General features: G+C 38.0%; 2 protein-coding genes across 2 annotated transcripts; one reads left to right on the forward strand and one right to left on the reverse strand.

The window, feature by feature from the left end:
• The first annotated feature begins 745 nt into the window (after positions 1-745).
• LOC122653926 (ELF3-like protein 2) lies at positions 746-10,791 on the forward strand. Its single transcript, XM_043847890.1, has 4 exons — positions 746-1,022; positions 1,541-2,595; positions 9,528-9,579; positions 9,712-10,791. The coding sequence occupies exons 1-4, from the start codon at positions 798-800 to the stop codon at positions 10,735-10,737; spliced, it is 2,358 nt and encodes a 785-aa protein (XP_043703825.1). The 5' UTR covers positions 746-797; the 3' UTR covers positions 10,738-10,791.
• Positions 10,792-15,909: 5,118 nt separating this feature from the next.
• On the reverse strand, positions 15,910-18,403 carry LOC122655013. Its single transcript, XM_043849265.1, has 7 exons — positions 18,135-18,403; positions 17,677-17,763; positions 17,298-17,576; positions 17,019-17,180; positions 16,719-16,772; positions 16,378-16,524; positions 15,910-16,296 (listed from the first exon to the last, which is right to left on the reverse strand). The coding sequence occupies exons 1-7, from the start codon at positions 18,360-18,362 to the stop codon at positions 15,910-15,912; spliced, it is 1,344 nt and encodes a 447-aa protein (XP_043705200.1). The 5' UTR covers positions 18,363-18,403.
• Between the last annotated feature and the right edge of the window lie 2,341 nt (positions 18,404-20,744).

The raw sequence follows: 20,744 nt of genomic DNA on the forward strand, positions 1-20,744 counted from the left end.
GTAAAACCATAACACCACTCTCACTAGATTCAGGTATTCATATCCAAATACACATATACGCGGATAATCTTAAATTCAATTTAGTGTTGGATCCGTTCCCATTCCTATTTAATAATCTTTCACTGACCTGTTATGGAAATTATGGAGTTTGAAGATCCTCCCTCCATTATCTTGAAAGATATTTTCATGTGTGATCACAAGTACAGAATTGTTAAATGTAATGCCAACTATGTTTACATGGACAAAAATAGTCCCTTGGGTCGGGATTAACTACTGCTCTTGTAGACAAACCCATTGGGTATTAGATTTTGGAAGGGAGTCCAAATCGTCATATCGCACTTGACTCATCACAGTCATCGCAGAAAAGTTCTGCTTCTAGTTCTGTCCCCTTGGTCCTTTTTATACTTTTTATTTCTTTCAGGTGATAATCTTTAACGTGGTTCCAGTTCCACCTTTCTTTTTACTGAATCTATCTTTGCAATTTCAAACCCTTTCTCCTTGGCTTTTGCAGAGATATACTGCTTATCTTATTCTGTTGTTTTGCTTTTCTTGTTTCTCATCTATTCGGAGTGAAAAGATCTTCCATTTGCAGGTTGGGTGGTATTGGGTTCTTCTGGAATTTGTTAAAGTTTCAGTAAAGCAGTCGACTTTCCATTTGGTTTCGCTAGATTTTGGGTTTTGGGTAGTGGGTTTGGCTGGGGAGGTCTGAGCATGAAATGTTCTAGTGAATTTGATTACCAAAATTGGTTCGTGTAGTTGGGTTTTTTTTTTTGTTGAAGTCGTGAAAGAGAGGGAGGATGAAGGAGGGAAAAGATGAGGAGAAGAACATGAGTCCTTTGTTTCCGAGGCTCAATGTTAATGATACCGAGAAAAGAGGGCCAAGGGCACCCCCGAGGAACAAGATGGCCCTATATGAACAAGTCAGTGTACCTTCTCAGAGGTTCAATTCTTGGTTGGCATCAACTTTGCCCCTCCCGCCTGATAACACTAGCACTGTGGTTCCTTCAACGTCCACCGGTCAGGTGGGTTTCAGAATTTTGTGGGTTTTTGTTATTTGGTCGTGAATTCATGCGGGCAAGTAGTCGGTTATGGTTAATTAAGGGATATTGTCATATTACTTCGCTGAGTTCAAACGAATAGTTATTGGTTTGATTGATTGCGATTGTGTTTGTATGTTACTTTGAGTTTACCATATTTTTTTTCCATTCGAACTCATGTGCTTTCTGTGTGCCTTTATGTGTGTGTTTTTAGGAATGCCAATATCTCTGAGTTGCTCCAGCATCTGTTTATGAATGTCTTTCAAACAAATTAGAGGAATTTTTGGTTTTAGAAGCAAGTATGAGTGTAAATTGTTGTCTATGATTTTCTGCTTCATTTTATTCTTGAAGAGTTTAGGAGGAACAAAAGGAGTGGTTTGTTGGTTCGCTGCGCTTATATATCATGTGAGCAACTTAGATGTTTTTTTATTGAATAACCTTGCAGTTTTATGCATCAGGGCCTTCTGTTATCTCTGATTACTAATTGTGATTTATGACTTAAGGGTGGAGGCAATGAACGGAGTGTTTTTCCCCCCCATTACGTTCCTTCTCCCACACCTACTCATTCGACTGAGAAGCTTCATTCTTATTCTTCCGATGGCGTGAATTTGAATGCATCAATGGCAGTGTTTGAGCGGAAATCCATGAAAAATGGAAATTATCGAACTTCTGATGCTACGGGGAATATGCTGTCGACTCCTGAGTGCAATTCATTCCAACTGCCCAACTTCTCCAACTCTAAGAACTCTGGTCAAAGGAAGCTTGTTGATGAGGACGATGTAAAGGTTCCTACCTTTATCCACCCAGAAGATGCTTCTTGTTCTAATAAGGATCTGCCCAGGATGGAGGGGGAAAGACTTGCTTCCTTCTGCCCCACTAACCAGGGTCGTTCCCCAATGAACAGTCCGCTGAAACCTACGGCTACAACTAGCAATTTGTTAAGACAACCTCAGAATGTTGGCGATAAGAACTCAAAATGGTCCAGCACCACAGACATGAGGTCAAGTCAACAAATACAAAACCAGAGTGAGGAGAATCTAGAAGGGTCTATCATGAGTAGGGAGTGCGCAGAAGTGCCTGCATCGCACCAACTGACTAGAAAAAAGGTTGCCAAGCCCTTAACCTATGCTGATGGATTTGAAAATCTAGAACATCAAAGTAGTCCACTGGATGACATTGGAAGAGTATGTGATACTGGTCGATATGTACAACAGGAATATAGAGCTGGCTTGGTCCGAGGCAACACTGCCTTTGGTGATGAAATTTCAGTCGAGCCTGTGGGGTTGGAAAAGGGAAATATCACTAGGGTGAGAAGTGAACCCTGTTCCAGAATATCACCTGGAAATAGCCACAGAAATCCTGATCAGGATGAAAATGGGAGTGATTACCATGAAGATAATGCACATGGGTCATTACGAGTGGGAGATGTGGATAGAGATGATGATGCCTCTGAGACCTCCATGGTAGACTCTACATTGGCATTTGAGATATCCTCTGATGATGTTGTAGGAGTGATTGGACAGACGCATTTCTGGAAAGCAAGAAGAGCAATTGTCAAGTAAGTACCTTTATTTATTCCCATACCAATGACAGAGTAAGATTAAGAATGAAATACCATACTGTTTCAGTAGTTGGTGATAATGTAGATATTTCAATTAGAGTTCTCCACATGATTGTTAATTTCAAGTACATCTTATCTGTACCAAGTCTAAGAATACTTGCCATAGTTTGTGTGTATTATGATTTGTCTTTTTTTTTTTTTAATTTTTTTTAAAAGCCCAACCTGCACAATATAACTGGCTTAATCTAATTGAATTTGCTAAACTTTAAACTGCAATAATTGCATGTGCATTTTGTGTCATATTTGGTAACTAAATGTAATGTGGGTGTATTGTGATGTAACTCGATAGGGGGAATCTTCCTCTATCGAGATTTGATGTCTTGGAGTCCTAGTGTGTTTCGGAGTTTTAGGTTTAGTCTCTAATTTAGTATTTGAGTTGTTGCTAGCTTCTATTTCTGATTCCTATTTGTAATAGGAATCTATTGCTGTGTACTCTGTTTATTATAAATAAAGACTTTTGGGGGGGGGGGGGGGAGGAGTGCTAGGTATCAACTTCTGCTCTCTAGGCACTCCCCCTTTCTCTCCCATCTCCTCTCCTCTTCGGTTCTCTGGTTTTACTACTCATATACTGTTACATGGTATCAGAGCAGTAACATTAACAAATAGATCCCTTCTTCCATCTCTGTTTTGAGAGTCTTCTAGCATTTCAAGCTTTCTCTGTTCTCAGCGTTCATGCTGCCCTCACTTTGTTGATTCTGCCCTAGTTAATGTGCCGAAGTGAAAAAAGGAATGTAAATTTTTCAAGGGAAAAGGACTCTGTCCGGGAGTGTGGCGCCTGTGCCAGACACAGGATGGGGCGAAATGACCGCTTGGCCCCCAATGAAAGGCGGAAATCCCGCTCCTGTTGATGCTTCCCCCCGTGCTCTCCCAGTGCAGGGGCCACACTCCCGGACAGAGAATTCTTCCCCAATTTTTAATTATAGAGTATTTCATCAGAAGTAAAACAACGAACATAAGCTTCTGCAATAGGACCCACTACTTTCTACCTTAATACTGTAAAATAATGTAGGTGAAGTTAAATATATGCTGTACTTTATTTTACTTCGTGGCATTGCATGTTGACATAAAATGAAGCCTTAATGGCGAATAGTGAAAATGTATCAAATGATTCATATTTCTATGTGTGATAATTTTTGAAAAGGACAGACATATGAAGTAAGTAACAGAACATAGTGAACAAATGCCTCAGAGATGCACATGAAACTAAATTAATAGTATTTTTTTAATGACTGTTACTCTCTCGGGCCTTGGTGCAACGGTAAGATTGCTTCATTGTGATCAAGTGGTCACGGGTTTGAGTCTGGAAACAACCTCTCTGCGAAAGCCAGGGATAAGGCTGCGTACATTATGACCCTCCCCAGATCCCGCAGTGGTGGGAGCCTCATGCACTGAGTACGCCCTTTATTTTTCTTGAAGTTGGTACTGTGTAGAGCTTTTTATCTCTATAATTTTGTTGTATGTTAGTTTGATCACTAGATTAGCTCTACTAAGATGTTCAGTGTCATAGATGAGACTGTTTTTTTGTATAAAAATGATGACAAAATATGTGAAAGTTAAAGGGAAAAGGCACAAAGTACCTGATGATTCCTCACATAACTAATAAAATCTGAACTCCCACCAACCCCCCCCCCCCCCCAAAACAAAAAAAAGAAAAAAAGAAAAGGGATCAGAATTCAGAAACAAAAAAAGATTGTTTCCTTTCTGTGTTTGATTTTTATGTTTTTTGAGTGACCTTAACTTTCAGTATAGGGGAAAAGCACAGGTGGTAGCGAGATGGCAAATTGCTCATCAGAAACCTAATAATTATCATCCATACAGTTGCATACAGAATGCTAGTGAAAGAGTCTGTTCCCAATCACTTCCAAAGCATGGAACTAAAACTCGCGAGATCTTGCAAATATCTCACTTTTTTAGGACCTCGAGATGAGATGGAGATCGATATGATATTTTACCCCAACTCGAGCGAGATCTCGGTCGGGTCGAGATCTCAACCCAAACTCCTTTATATGAGTACCAGATCTCGACCGAGAGGCAAGATTTCGATGGTTTTGGTCATCTCGGTGGGAAATCTTGGTATACAGACACCTATCTATGCAAACCTTGGTATACAGACACTTATTTATGCCAGAAACCAGGACAGACACTTATTTGTGCCTAATATCATTTAAGTAAATGTTTTTGTATTTACTTAAGATATTATTCATAAATAAGCAAATACCTCCTAGTTCAAGATCAATAACTGGATTTTCGGCGGTAGGTGCAATTTTCAACTTTCTAATGCAGGATTTTTTCTCAAATCTAAAAATTCCATAAATCTTAATATGGCAAAATATTGTTAAAAACCAAAAGTGAGGTAAAATATTCCTTTGTTTTGATGTCCAAAAAAATATTTCCATTTAGAGAGATTTTGATAGCATTCGCGCACACCAAATTAAATTTGACCGGTACATAACTCCTGCAATATAAATCAAATTTAAGCAATCTTGGACATGTTGGAAAGCTTTTTGAAACAAGTCCAAGATTGCTTAAATTTGATTTATATTGAAGGTATAGTTGTCAAGGCGTCGCCTAGGTGTCCAGGCGTTTTGGCCAACTTGGGCACCTTGGTTGCCTAGGCGGGCGCCTTGGACCCCTTGGCTGCCTACTTAGTGTTGCTTTAATTTTTTACCCTCTCCACAGCCTTGGGTCGCCTACCCGCTGTGACAACTATGATTGAAGGAGTTATGTACTGGTCAAACTTAATTTGGTGCTCGCGAATGTTGTCAAAATCGCTCTAAATGAAAATATTTTTTTGGACATCAAAACAAATGAATATTTTACCGCACATTTCATTTTTAGCAATGTTTTACCATATTAAGATTTATGAAATTTTTAGATTTGAGAAAAAACCATTAGAAAGTTGAAAATTGCACCTACCGCTGAAAATCCAATTTTTATTTTTGAACTGGGGGGTTGACTTTTTTTCCTTTTGGAATTTGATTTTTTAACTATTTTTATTGGATTCAAATAGGGGGTGTTTGCTTATGTATGAATAATATCTTAAGTAAATGAAATTCAAGATATTAGGCATAAATAAGTGTCTGTCTGGTTTCCCACTAAGTGAAACTTCTATTTGGACTTTCAAAATCTGATAGTGCTATTGTTATTAAATGGCCCAAAATAGGTTGTATACCAACTTTCATGACCAAACTAGGTCTAAAACCCACCGAAACCAGCCATCGAGTTCAAAAAAAAAAAATAAAAAAATAAAAAAATACCGCAACTCACTTTTTGGTCAGGTTGAAACCTGTACTCGAGACGAATTCTTGATCTATGTTCCAGAGGAGACTATGCTTACATCCATGCAATGTGGGATTGGCTGCTCTATATTTTTACATCCATGCAAATCTGAGGGCGGGCCTTGGTGCAACGGTGAAGGTTGCTCTATTGTGATCAAGTGGTCACGGGTTCAAGTCTAGAAACAGCCTCTCTGCAAAAACAGGGGTAAGGCTGCATACATTATGACCCTCCCAGACCCCACATTGGCGGGAGCCTTGTGCACTGGGTATGCCCCTTTTTTTTTAATCTTTTCCTACCCTATCATAAAGGGGTCTTCCAGATTATGTTTTCCCTCTCTAGATGACTCCATGGCTAAAAAGAGGAAGCCTACTTTACTGATAAAGGATAGATTTGGGGCCTGTTGAGGAAGGATGGGATTTCCTCTTACAAGTCAAAAGCAACTTTGAAGCTTGAGCTCGCTGCATGGCCTGGGAAACTGACCATTCTGAGCCTCTGTTTGGTTTTGTACGCAAACTCAGTAAATACTGAAATATGGGGAAACTGTGCAGAGGGAAGGGAAAAATCACCGTTATTTTGTGAAGTAAATTGCAGAGATGGAGAAGAGATGGGATTTTGGTGATGGCATAAATGGTTCTTCGGTTCTTCCATTCTATTTTCAATATATTCTTATTTTTTAAATTATCATATCTTTTTCTATTCTATGTATGTAGCTGGATTGTCTCAACTCTCAACCTGCCTCGTGGTTGGTATCTATGATCTTGGTTTTGAAACAATGCCATTAAGTCCAAATACTGTGACAAACCAGCAGGTATACTGCAAATCATTTAATATTGCCACCAGGTTATGTTGCTTCTAATTTTCAGTTTTTGCTTTAGATCCCGTTTTTATTGGGCCTCCTCAAGCCGTTGTGGGAGAGGTCAATTTTCTTCACTTTGTCAGAGTTGGTCTAGTTAATATTTTTTAGCTAAGAAGCCATGAAGAACTGTATGCTGTCTTCTTCTCACCCATTTCTTTCTCCCATCTTCTTTTTCTTTTTCTGAGCTCTAACAACTAGTTGAGAATTGAAATAAGTCTGCATTTGGGGGAGATACATTGTTATTCCCGTGACTTACGTTTGTCATCACATTCAAACTTACACAAGTTTATGTCAGGCGGCATGCTGGGGGGAAAGGATTTAGGGCCATATGCCTTTTCCTTTCTCAAGTGTCATCTGACCACACATCCATGTCATCTCGGACAATATTTTATTCCTTGGCCATTGCAGGAGACATTCACAATTGAGAGTGAGGAAGGGACTACTGACATGTTCAGATTCTGTAGCATAGGCATCAGGAATTGCTGTAGCATTCTCACTACTGGGATAGAATTGGTGGATATTTATTTTCAAGCTTTATCAGATGTTTGGTTTAAAATATGAGTCTGACAATCTGTATATTGGTGTTGCTAATGGGTAGCCTAGTCAATTGAGCTTCACTTGTATGTGAGATTTATTGATGATCTTTTGTGTTTATTTTGTTCAAGGATATTCTAACCCTTTATCAAGATGTTGTATTTTCCCATTATTTTCTGTGCAATGATTGAAGAAGATAAATAGAGTATGTGGCAATGTGCACATTGGTGTAGCTAAAGGGTTAGCCTGGTGGTCATAAACTAGTTGTATGTATCTATGTGATTCGTTGTTGATCTTTATCTTAATGTTAAAATTCTTTAAGGGCATTCTCATATTTTTTCGAAATGTTGTATTTTGTCATTTATTTCTGTAGAACAGTGAATGAAAAAGATGAAAATTTCCTTGTCTGTACTGCTTGATGCTGTTTCTGCATGTTGATTGCTATATGAGAAATTGAAGCAATTAAGTGTAGATAAATGATCACTTAGCTTTATTTATTTGAGTGATGCATTATGTGAAACTCCATTTCTGAAGCCCATTCCCTATTTTCTAGAAATGGATCACCCTAGGAGGTTTTCTGTTGGTTGAGGCTATAATACATGTTACAGTTGCTGGAACCCGCAAACACAGTATTAGCAATTTAATGCTACTACCTTTTGGTTTAGACCACTGAATCAAGTCTTGGATCCTTCTGATATGCCATATTACCTATTATACCTTTCTCTATTATTTTCATTTTCTTTCCAACTAGTCATTCACCCTTTAGGTTCGGAGATATCTCATCATATGAGGATGGCTATCATTTTGTAGTTGGTGAGCCATCAGTAGGTTGATGATATTTTCATATCTCAACAGTACTGAATGTAATGATACATCATTTCAGACTGCTGCATGTGAGTTAGCATTCAGTCCAGAATTGTGATATTTTTGATTTGGTGATCATGTTGAAGTACACAGACTACAAGTGCTCATGTAGTCATCAAAGATTGCAATTCTGTTGGTCCTGACAATGTTAATTTTCAGGGGAAACTTGTGAAAAAGAAACAAAAGGAAAAGGAAAACACTCGGGTGGAATCCATTGTTCTATGAGATACAGTAAAGCATTCTATGGAGGGTGAAAAGCCGAAAGAACAGCAAACACCCTGCCCGGGGGGAGTTGGGGAGGTTGTGGGTTACTGCATGAGTTTGCTGTTTGATTGCAACCAGTCATTTATGGATGCAGGATCCATGAAATGCTTTACATGAAGTTAGTCTGCTTTTGTAACAAGCCAATGATGAAACCCATTGGATAAGATTCAGATCATCACATTATATTATAGAAATACCATCCACATTCCAGAATGATTGGTTTTATTTTTATTTTTTCCATTATGTATTCTTTCTTAGATTTCTTTGTCAGTGAATTTTCTTTTGAGTAGGAAATTATTTTTGTTTCATGTCTTCTTAGGTATCAATCATGGAACAGTTAGATGCTTTGTCTATAAAAACAGTATTTCCAGTGAAGTGATTAATGGGAGCACATTTATTTGTGTCACATAATCAACTGTTAAGAATTGATTAAGCAGCGCATTATGTTTATTGTTCATAGGATTTGCTGGTATTTTGCTATTTAATGGTCCTGGAATTCATAATCATATTTTTCGGCTAGTATGGATATTTTCTGGGAAGAACAATTGGTTCTTCATTTTCTCCAGCTACTTGCCCCTTGAAGCTTATGGTTTGCATTAACTCATATTGCAGTACATCCGAATGCTATTTAGAATCTTCCTTTTGCAGTCAATACTGCATCCAGAGGAGATGTGCTTCCTTGTTTTGCTGAAATATTATTTCTGCTGCCAGGTTGTTCATGCTCTATTTGCCCATAATGTTGAGGTTCTGTTGTCAAGAATTATTGTGAATCCCTTTGGAATGTGCCTTCAGCAATCTTAATTGTTGTGCTTCATCTAATCTTAAACATGCATCTGCAAGGGAATGTTTTGTTTTATATTCTTCTTGCTCTTTTTTGTTTTTGTGTGGTGTCTGACTTATAGATTTATGATTCTGTAGTGCTTCAAAGTGTGTTAAATCTTTGTCTTGCCCATGAAATGCAACTGATTTGTTTTTGAATTACCTGTATATCATAGCTTTTGGTTCTCCCCCCCTCTTTTTCCAAGAGTTTCATGTAAAGTTTTTGATGTGACACTTCTCTTACCACTTTCAGTCAACAAAGGGTGTTTGCTGTTCAAGTGTTTGAGTTGCATCGATTAATAAAGGTAAGCTGTTATTGACCTACATAACATTCTACTACCTCCTTTTCTTTACTGTGATGCATGCATTTCAGATTCATAAAACGTTTTAGGTTAGTCTAGAAGAAAAGGAAGTTTTAATCCTTGATATTCAAACAGGTTCAGAGATTGATTGCTGGTTCGCCACATCTGTTGCTTGAGAATAACCATTATCTGGCCAAACTTTCTTTAATGGTGTCTCCAACAAAGAAGCTGCCTTCTGAGCATGTTCTGAAACCACCACAGCAGAATGTTGAGCCAAAAGCTGATTGTCAAAAGCCAAACTGTAGTACTGAATGTGCTGAGAATGCAGTTGGGGAGCCTACTGTTCCTTCTCTAGACAATGATATCAACAGGGGAATTGTTAGTCAACATTCCAGCTTTGGGCCATATTCTAGAAATCCACCAGTAGTACCTGTGGTTACTGATAGTATTATGGGTCCTTGGTGTTTCCATCCACCTCCAGGGAATCAATGGTTGGTTCCCTTTCTCTCTCCGTCTGAAGGTCTTGTCTACAAGCCATATACAGGGCCTTGTCCTCCTCCTCCTGGTTTCATGGCACAAGTATATGGAGGCTGTGCGCCTCTAAGCCTACCTCCAGTGGCTGGAAAATTCATAAATTCTGCATATGGAGTTCCAGCTACTCACCAAGGGAAAAGTATTCTTCCTGGCACTCCTCCAGTTGGTCAGACCTACTTCCCGACGTATGGTATTCCAGTCATGAGTTCAGTTATGTCTGCCGCAGCTGTTGAACAGGCAAGCCTAGGTGCTTGGCTGCATGGGCAAGCAGAACAGTTAACAGGGGAGGCCAACTTCAACATGCACCAACAAAGATCAGCTGTTGATAGTGGTATGTGGAAGTTTGAAAGATCCAAAGATAGTGAATTACAAGGGAGTACGGCAAGCAGTCCAAGTGAGAGGGCACCAGGAGCAGGGCCAGGACATGTAGATGAAAGGGATACTCTCCCGCTCTTTCCCATGGCTCCAGCTGTGCAGATTTCTGATCGACATCCCCAGGTTCACAGAAGCGACCAACAGATCCGAGTGATCAAGGTTGCACCATACAACTCCAGATCTGCAACTGAGTCGGTGGCACGGATTTTCCGGTCCATACAGAAAGAAAGGCAGCAATATGATTCTGTTTAGTGCATGATCTGATATTTATCTCCAGCCCAAATCCCATGACCCCATGACTAATCATTGGCGATAAAGAAAAATCTTGAGCTGATCCAATTTGATTTGGCGCTTGATCATGTTGTTGATTCCTTTTTGAGGTGCTTGGTAGTTTGATGACTGGGTTTTGTTTATAATCTGATAATATTTTATATTATTGTAAATATTCCTTCTGAAAGATTGAAAAAACAAAACTGGTATTTTTCCCTTTTGTATCTTAATGTTTAGATGGTCAATCAAAGTGTTGCCATAAGGACAGCATTTAAATGTAAAATCAACAGTTCGTTGCACATAGTTTAAGTAACTTATTTTTTTAGGCAAGAAACTGTTGCGTTTGTCATTTTTTTGGGGGTCATTTTCTGATGTCAGGACGCTATTACATGAACAGGTTTATACTGAGAAAACCATTGTGGGTTGTATCAATTGATGTATTTTTACGGGGAAAAGCTACCTTGAGCTCCTTTATTAATGAAGTAAATGTTCATTGTTACCTGAGAATTTACTGCTAGAGAGAAGTAAATAAACAATGCAACCCTTCTTTTTGACGACTACGAGCAGTGACTGTAACCTCTTCAGCTCTTCCCAACTCCTGAACTTCACCAACTGGAAAGGCAGGTCCTTATTGAACTTAAATACCTAATTAATCTTGAGCTATCGGCTATGAGATGTGCACTACCTATATGAACTCATGTTTTAGGAGCCTTTTATATTTAGTTTCAAATTATGGAATGACATGCCCATGTATTTTGATGATAGAAGGATGAGTGGGCTTACCTCTTTCTGTCAGTCTGATCATGAGCAAGTCCCCAAATGTAATAGACTGTCATTGGGTCATTAAAATCTGTCACTGTCATTAGTAACTGTCTTACAAACAAGAATATCTGAAGTCTTTATACTGAACATTTATTTCATCTAATGGTTATGTTGTTAATCTACTGTTCTTCATGGCTCGTCCTTTATTACCATAAATATCCAGAGGTTAAACTAAGCCCACCTGAGTTGTATGATGGCCTTCTGAATGTGTATTTATGATCTCTCTACTCCAATACACCATGGAGGCGGATTATTATCCTCTCCAATTCCTAAAGCTCGGCAGTGCGAGGTGGAGATGCCGACAAGTGGCAGCTAGGACATCCAATGGTCCGAGCTCAACATAGTCAATGAGCTCGGACCGTTGGATGTCCGAGCTGCCACATGTCGGCATCTCCACCTAGCACTGCCGCACTGCCGAGCATTAGGGAATTGAAGAGGATAATTTTCCCCATGGAGGCACCATCTGCTAAACCTGTTAAAGCCAGGTCAGTATCTGCAAAGCTTGTCTTGCAGTTGGATCCACTAATTTGCTGCTTCATTTGTCCTGAAACATATCATTATTTGTTATTACTATTTTAACGTAGAAATCAATTTTTTTGGCCATGAGGATATTAAATTTGAGTTGGAGTTGAAATTGAAGACATTTAAACACAACAAAAACAAGGTTTCAAAATCTGCTTGAATTTGTGAACAAATGTGAAATCCATGTCATCTTGAAAATGGTAATAGTTATTCAAATCAATGATTGAAAAACAGGACTTATGCAAGTGTACATTTTGGTAGGTTTTGAGCCATGAAATATACACGTTTTTCTTCCCTTGCTGTTGTAACTTTTCTTTCACATACTTATGAGAGCTCAATTAACTCTATTCTTGTGAGTAATTTCAATTGCTTAATTTTCTTAACTGGTTGTTATTATGTTAAATTTTCTTCCAACTGTGTTTCTTTTTGGTTTTCAGAGAACTTTAAAAAAGAATTACTGTTGCAAACATGCCTTGAACTCTTGAAGATATTGACATACACAAACTGCCACAACAAGAAAGAAGAAAAATTGCTTAGACGACACCATGATCTACAAAGATGCATGAACATGAAAATAAGGAGGTCTACCATCCATCCAGCTTCAGCAATGGCATGTCTAATTCATTAGAAACAACACAGATTTGAGAAAGGCTGAATTCACCAGTCCTCACTTTTGGGTGCCATATGTTTATGCCGGCATGTGCTCCATGGTATTTATCTCCAATCAGATAAACTATCACATGCTAGTCCATATATACACACCAAGAGAAGAGAATAAATTGGAGTTCCCTGATTAAATCAGATACATTTACTGAGAATCTATACAAATGGCAATGAACAAACAGTTTCAATAGCTACCTCATGAGCGAAATCTGGTAAACCTGGAAAGTTGCAGGACTTGTGACTTCTGTCACTTCTTAAGTAGGTTGAACTAGGAAGATTGTATGGTTGAATCTGTTAAAGTGTATCATAAGGGGGGGGGGGGGTGTCCCTTTGTTGAGTTGTGGGGTGAGTCTTAGAGTTTGATGTTGAGTTTTAGTTTTGCTTTTAGTCTTTGTTATTTACAATAAGTTGTCCTTGTTGTAATTAGACTTAGAGAGTAGGTAATGTAGTCCTAGAATAGGAATTAATCCCACTAGGAACCAAGTAGAACCAAGCTTAGCGTAAGCCTGCTGTTTAGGGCTGATTAGGGGCTGTTTTAGGGCAAAATTAGGGTTTAGGATGGGAATTTGGGAATGGGGTTTATAGGGTTTTAATCTGCAGGTTTAGAGGGTCATTATGATATAAAAATATCTGGATTTGGTTAGGTTTCAAAATTCTGCAGATTTAGGGTTAGGGTTTCGGGTTTTGTAATGAGGAAAAACAACTAAAATTATGGTTTAAAGTAGGATTTAGGGGCAGGGGTTAAGGTCGACTGTTAGAGGGGCTAGGGGGAAGATTCGGTTGCAATATGGAAGGTTTCTGATGGCTGAATGTGTCCCAGCAGAAAATTAGGGTTTTTAGGGTCAATGGAGAAGAGGGATCTTAGGGTTTGGATGGACAGAATGGGCAGCAGCTAGGGTCGAGTGGAGATGGTGATGAGGGAAAGTTATGGTCCAAATCTGATCAGATTCCAATGGAGGAGCAGATCTGAATCAGAGTTTAGAGTCTTCTAGGGTTTATGAAAATAGGACAGAAGAGAAAAGGAATTGATTGGGGAAGGGAAGAAAGGATAAACAGAAAATAATAAATTCAAACTCACTCTCGAATCCTCTAACAGCAGTTTGAATGGTTGAAGGATGAAGCCACCTTCGAAGAAAAATCCTCCCAGCCGTCCCGGCGTAAAGAGTCGCAGGATTCCACCCACCCTTCCACCTTGATAGAACCACAAGGATGCATAAACTCTTGAGAGCAAGGAGCAGCAGCAGTAACCAGTCACGAAATCAGTGTTTTTAATTCAAATCTATTGTGGGGGAGCCTCCCACGATATTCTTATTTATAATAAAAGCCTAAGGCCAAATCCTATTGCAACTTAAAGGCCTCTCCTTCACAAAATCGTGGAAGGGAGAGGTTTAAATCTAATTGGACTAATTTAAAACTTAAAATGTCCTAACTACCCCTACTTAACTTAAATTAAAAGACTCTAACTTAAACAATTAATTTAAAAGAAGATTTCCCATTAGCCAATAGGAGCTCTTCACTTAAATTAAACCCATTGGACCCATTGAACCAATTGGATGCAACCAATTTCAACCCGGTTCAATCTAAAAAACATAAAAATAAACTAAGTATGAAAATATAACTCCTAGGCTACGGCTCCCTATTCAAACCCTAAGTTCAAGGTTTCTTCTTCTTCTTCTTCCTTCTTGGAGCTGCATCAGTAGGTTTCATGATACGATATAAGTGGTGGGACTAGACCACGATAGACTTCATTCCGAATCCTATTGTGGCCTTAGCTCTCTCGTCTTCTTCTCCATTGTATTCTCCTCTTTCACCTTCTTCTTCTTCTTCTCCCCTCCTATCGTAGGTGATGGTTTTTCAGGTTATAGTATTATTACAGAGTCCTTTGAATGGGTATTGATCCTTCTGGGCATCTTACTTATGTGATCTTGACTGGAGAGTTCTCCACTTTTTTCATATTCGGGTGTGATGTGGGTCTGTTAAACCAGAAAAGAATTATAGTTAAGTAATTTTAGTTATGGTAAACAGCAAAGTAGCTAGAGTTCACAAAAGATTCTTATAATGAACCATTGGTCTAAATTTTTTTTTGACTTAGTGCAGGTAACAATACTGATTCATATATAGTAGATAAAGTCCAATGTGAATCAAGATGGTACTTTTGAGACCATGTATGTAGCAGCAACTTAAGAACGTGTCATAACGAAGAAAGGGGAAACCTGTATTATGTGGCTCCTAAGCAAAGGATGATAAATGTAGGTAGCTTGTAGATATCAACACAGTTGATTACAATGCTGTCTTCACTCTGTCAAATCTTCAAGAAAATTTGCCAGACTCAATAAAACCTTCAAAAAATTTAATCAAATAAATAGATTCATTTCCAGTTGCAACCTTAGTAGTCTTTCTGAGATGCCTAACCATCTTGCAGTTGCAAGTGGCTAATAAAAACATAGGATGTAGGACAGAGAAGAGTAAGTTGTACATTAATGCCTAGGATTTTGAGCATAGGTAGCATTGGAAGTTATAACACCCCCTAATTAACTAGGACACTTAGAGAAGAAAATTAATTGCACACAAGCTACAGCTCTCTCCTTAATGCTGTTGTGTCTGAGGTGTGAATAATTTATTGAAACTACCAAATATAGTCCAGAGGTGTACATTATGTAGCTTGGCGATGGAATGGAGAAACCTATAGAATCATTCATTAGGAAAGGTAGCTATGGATTTATAATTAATTACTAATCTTTCAAGTCAATTAACCAGCTTCAAAGGAAGGAGATTTACTCAATTATTAGAGGTTAAACGTAATATTTCTTCTGTATCCTGAGTTCAGGTCTATGGTGGGATAAAATGCGACGGGAGAAAGAGCAATAGAGAGAGGCTCTGCAACCCATTTGGTCATTCGAACGTGACAAATTTCCATTTGCAAGAGAGAAGGCCTGAGCTTTGATCACCATGTCCATGAGATCATCAACTAATAATATTTAAGGGAAAATGTATGTTTAATAGTTTAAAGTTTAACCCCACTCCACAGAAACTGCAGAACAAAGAAGAAATAGTGAACCTACATCAAACAAGCTTCCTATTCCATAGCATCAAAAGTGGAAATTTTGAGACTGAAAAACTATGAACGTCTTTATATTTTTCATCATTTCATGGACATAATATGGGGTTCCATCCAGGGCCTCCAAAATAGAACTGTGGCTCCATTATGTACCCCCTTTGATAAAATAGTGCACTATAGCAATACTCTTCCTCTGAAGAAGCATAAACCCATAAAGGGTACTTCAGTGACATTGAGTAGTCTAGGATCCGAATATGTGTAATGTAGCTCGCAGAGCCAAACAGATCCCAAGCAAAATGTCCACTCCCCATGGCTGTGGTTGTGTGATTTGGGTTCCCTATCTTAGAACTGTAGACTTCACCACCCCATTCAACATATGTTGCACTTTGCTTCAACAATCCGAGTATCTCAGCAGGCCAATATCCTATGTTGATCTTGTCCCCATATTGCAGCCACCAATTGTTAGTGTTTGTATCCTAAATCACATTAAAAGTGGAAGAAAAATGAGAGAGAGAGAGAGAGAGAGAGAGAGAGCAAAAGGAAACACCATTCCTTACCTTGAAGATGTAAATACTTATATAGTATTGGGGACCATGTTCTACAGATATAGGATCAACGCTGGCACCAAGCGCTATCTCATGGCTTGTTTGCACAAACCCAGAGCAGACGAGGTCAAAGCAACCTGTTTCTTTTGATGAATCAACCTTAAACAGAAAGCAAATCAACATGAAGCAAATAAATTAGTTTTAGGAGCTTGACTTTAACCTCGTGAACTATGATATAAAAGCTTGCAGGTTGCGAAGCCATCCATGCTTCAACACATCATCCAAAGAGTTCTGTGATGGTAGCAAAAAGGAGGATTTTTTTCTTCCACTTAATTATGTTTAAGGAGGCTTACAGTCCAATAAGAAAATAATCGTGTCTGTCTGTCTCCATATAAACTTGGATTCACCTGAAAACATTCAAAAGAATTTGCAGATTGATAATTGTATCTGGTTTACCTGTTAGGAGATAAATACAAAACTTGGAATTATACATTAAGACGGTATAAGGTAAGCAGGCAAAAAGAGAGACAAGACAAGTTGGTAGAGTTTCTCTACTGTTGTTCTTTTTCACCAACTTTGGTTGCAACAAGATCTTCCTTATATATATATTTTCAATCTAACTGAAACAAACTTATTAAGTAATGTATACTGACCACCCAGCCAGACTCTATGCTTTCAAAACATGAAGAAGGGCCAGTTTTAAGCCATATTTGGGCTGTACTGTACTCATCATCAGATTCAACTTTTGGATTCCAAACATTAATGTCTCCCTTAGCCCCTATACAGTGGTAACCTTGAGTAAGAAGTAGTGCATCCTGATCCACAATCAAGGACACAGGTAGCACAAAAATTAGATAAAAAAATTGATTTCAAAGTAAAACTCTTCTTAAACCATCAATGTTCATGTCTTTAGTCATAGGAGTGTGACGTACTGAGCGATTGACGTGTGGATAATAAGAGGTTCTTGTCTTGATATGCTTAATATCTTGGTTCTCTGTTTTGTTAGAAGCACGGATAACATACGGATTTTTTCGGCCGTACTTTTGGATAGAATTAGCCCCGAGTAGGCGGTCACGTTTCTGGATCCTTCGGATGGGGACTGTTCCAACAGGGCAACTTCCACTTCTCTGCCACAACTGAGATATTGCAGCCATAGAAGATTCTTCCTTCTTCATTGTTGTATCTATAATTGGATCATAACTAGGTTTCATCTGCATTGTAAACAATATAGTTTTCACCATTGCATAATGACAACAATGCATTTTTAATTTAGATTTAAATTTTTGTCCTCTCAATTGGCATTATATAGACCTGGATAATGTGATTCTGCAGGGAAGGATGATCAAAAGCAGGTTGCTTGTGCATGTCAATGCAGTCTATTATATCTCCATCTTCACTCTGCAACAAGAATGAGAGTTGCAGCATTACTTAGGTAAAAAAAGGTTTTGACTTTTAAGATGTGTGGCTTGATTTGAGTGCATGGATGGCATATATTTTTTGACTTATCTTAGATCTCCACATATCCCAAGTCATCAACAATGAAGAGAATGGAAGCTAAGTTTGTGCATTTTATCTCTCAATATATCACACTAAAGGAAAATTTTCACTGCACCCTTGTGAAAGTTGGTGATATTTGATTCATAGCCTACCATTTTAATGTGCAATACCATGATGACAATGGTGAGTTTTTCAGTTATGAACAATATAAAATACTAAAACTACTAGAATAACATTGAAAATAAAAATTTCGTGGGACAAAAGACCTGTACCTGAATGCTTTTGATTGGAGGTCTATTGAGAAGCTCCGCCTTCTTATCATCTTCTGAATTTTTCTTTGTTGGTTTGATATTTCCATCAACTCTATCAATGAAAACAATAAAAGCTAGTGCCAAGAAAACCATTTTTCCTTTGAGCCCTAACCTGCCAACCCCTTTTCCCATTGTATAAAAAATTAATGCTCTGCCTGCAATAGAGAACAAACTAAAGCATGAGTACATTAAAATCAACACAGTTCACAAGTAGAACTTTGAGCAAAACAAGGAAAATAGGAAGACTGACATAAAAAAAAAAAGAACAATGGAAGACTATGACCACTAGGAAAAACAAAAGGAACCCAAAAAAAAAAAAAAGAAGAAAAAAACCCAGAGAAAACAACATATGGGTTTTGATATGCCTTATATCATAGCTTAGAGTCCTTTAATCTGAAGGACTTATTTAAAATGCAATTACGAGGAGCTATGCACAAAATGTAGCAATGAGGTTTCCCACCATAACCAGAAGTTCGGGCCTAAAATCAAATAAAAAAAGGTTGTAGCCAAGGAAAAAGTTTTAAAGTGATTGAAAATTTTCCTTTGTGTCAAGATGTTTGGAGTGTAGTCTCTGTAATATGAATTTTATTTGGTTATTATATGAAACGAAATATGTTTGAATTTCAATGATTTTTATATGTTTGAATTTCTATGAATTTAATATTGTATTCATACATAAAATAGCTATGAAAAACATAAAATATTCATATTTATATTGATAAATAATTCAATATACAATGATATGTTTTTCTTATGAACAATAGTAGAAGTCAAATAATACATACATTGTACTCAAAGCTATTAGATTTTGTTCCAATATAGCCAACTAGAAGGAAAAATGACCACATAGCCAAAAAATTTCAAAAATTTTAGTCAAATTTGATTTTCAAACTTTAAACCTTGTGAACCAGACTATGGATAAGTTCATATTCTACCCAAAATATGTAAACAGTATAAAAAATATGGAGGAATTAGTAAGCTAAAAACAGCACCTATAGCAATAAGACAGGACTTATATGGTTTACTCATAAATCCATGAGAAAGTCACAAGTAGAGATTCCCTGTGGAAAGTACAAAAATGGAGTTTGATTAATACTACCTTTTCAGGATTAGTGAGAACCACCAAAACTACTTGCTCTACCTAACTCAAGCAAAAGAAAAAATACTAATGCAATGACAAACTGCCCAATTTCACATGCGACTTACCTTTATTCTTATTGCTATAAATTCACAAGAATAATGTGATGTGATGCCCAAAAAACCTGTTTCTTCTAGGCTTTCAGCTAAAAAGAAAAGATTAAGTTTTCCTTCACCCGTTGACAAGAAAGAATTCCTTCACCACTGGTGATGTGACCCTGTGATTGGACTCCGTCTTATCATTTACTCTCAGCCCTTGCTGTATAGTGTCAATAATAACCTTTACTATGCTAATCAAAGGGTCAGATCTCCATGATGAGGATAATCTCTTTTTACCATGGGTTAAGTAAAACTGGGTTAAAAAAGAAATGCTAGATCCATTTGGATGTGAAAACACTTGTGTACAGTATCGGACAAGAAATCCACAACAACCACCTTAAGCTATATATTGGGCTTTAACGCTCCGCACTCTACCAAGAGGCTTGAACCCAAGACCTCCTGGTAGGATGGGCTTTAACGCTCCACACTCTACCAACTGTGGCTCCATACTCTACCAAGTGCGCTAGGCACTTACTCTCAAGGGGCAAGGATATTACATGCCCATTGTAGGAAATCCTCCTTACATGCTCTCTAAGAATGCCACCTAGCAGTTAAGTTAGCAATCAAATAACACGTTATCGACGTTATCACCTATTTATGCATGATATTGTAGATCGATTTGATTTCTCCATGTTGTTAGGGCACTATGAAAGTTGTTTGAAAAAGTCGGACTGGTTGAACTACAAGACCATGAAAAAGGCAAGGGAAAACCCATTATAGTCGAGATGAACCCCAAATTTGAAATATAGTTTGTCCAGAAATTTTCTATCAAATGGTCAAAATACCTTGTTATCTTTTCCATATATAGCTAAAAATAGTGGTTGTAGGGGAAGAGACTACTACAACGCGCTTGAAAGGGTGTAAGGGAACAATGAAGGACAATTCAGACCGCCAACAAATAAAGAGAAGTAATAATGATGATAGATTCGTGGATGTTTCCTTTACCGTTGGTGAAGAAAATCTTTCTCCTATTCTTATGCCTTCCAAACTTTTTTTGCTCCATTAGAGAACAAAATCAAATTTTGAATTGGGCCTGTAAAGTTTGGGTTGGCTCAAGGCCAGCTATGGAATTTGAACCCAAGGGGTTGGGCTAAAGTCAGATCCATGATCAACCCTAAACCCCATTTTCTTTGAGCAGGCATAGGCGGCACTGACCTAGGATCAGCCCATCATGAAGCTATAGTGAAACCCTTTTTATACCTTTCAAAGATTTAAAAGTTCAGTCACCATTGCACCCAACATTAATATTCACCATGAAAGAACAGCAAGCATTTGCAGGCTTGCAACCTAGAGATGTCGATATTACTGGTTCGATTGTCTTTGGGTTTTTTTTTT

The sequence above is a fragment of the Telopea speciosissima genome, chromosome 3, assembly GCF_018873765.1.
Source record: "Telopea speciosissima isolate NSW1024214 ecotype Mountain lineage chromosome 3, Tspe_v1, whole genome shotgun sequence".
Lineage (NCBI taxonomy): Eukaryota > Viridiplantae > Streptophyta > Magnoliopsida > Proteales > Proteaceae > Telopea > Telopea speciosissima.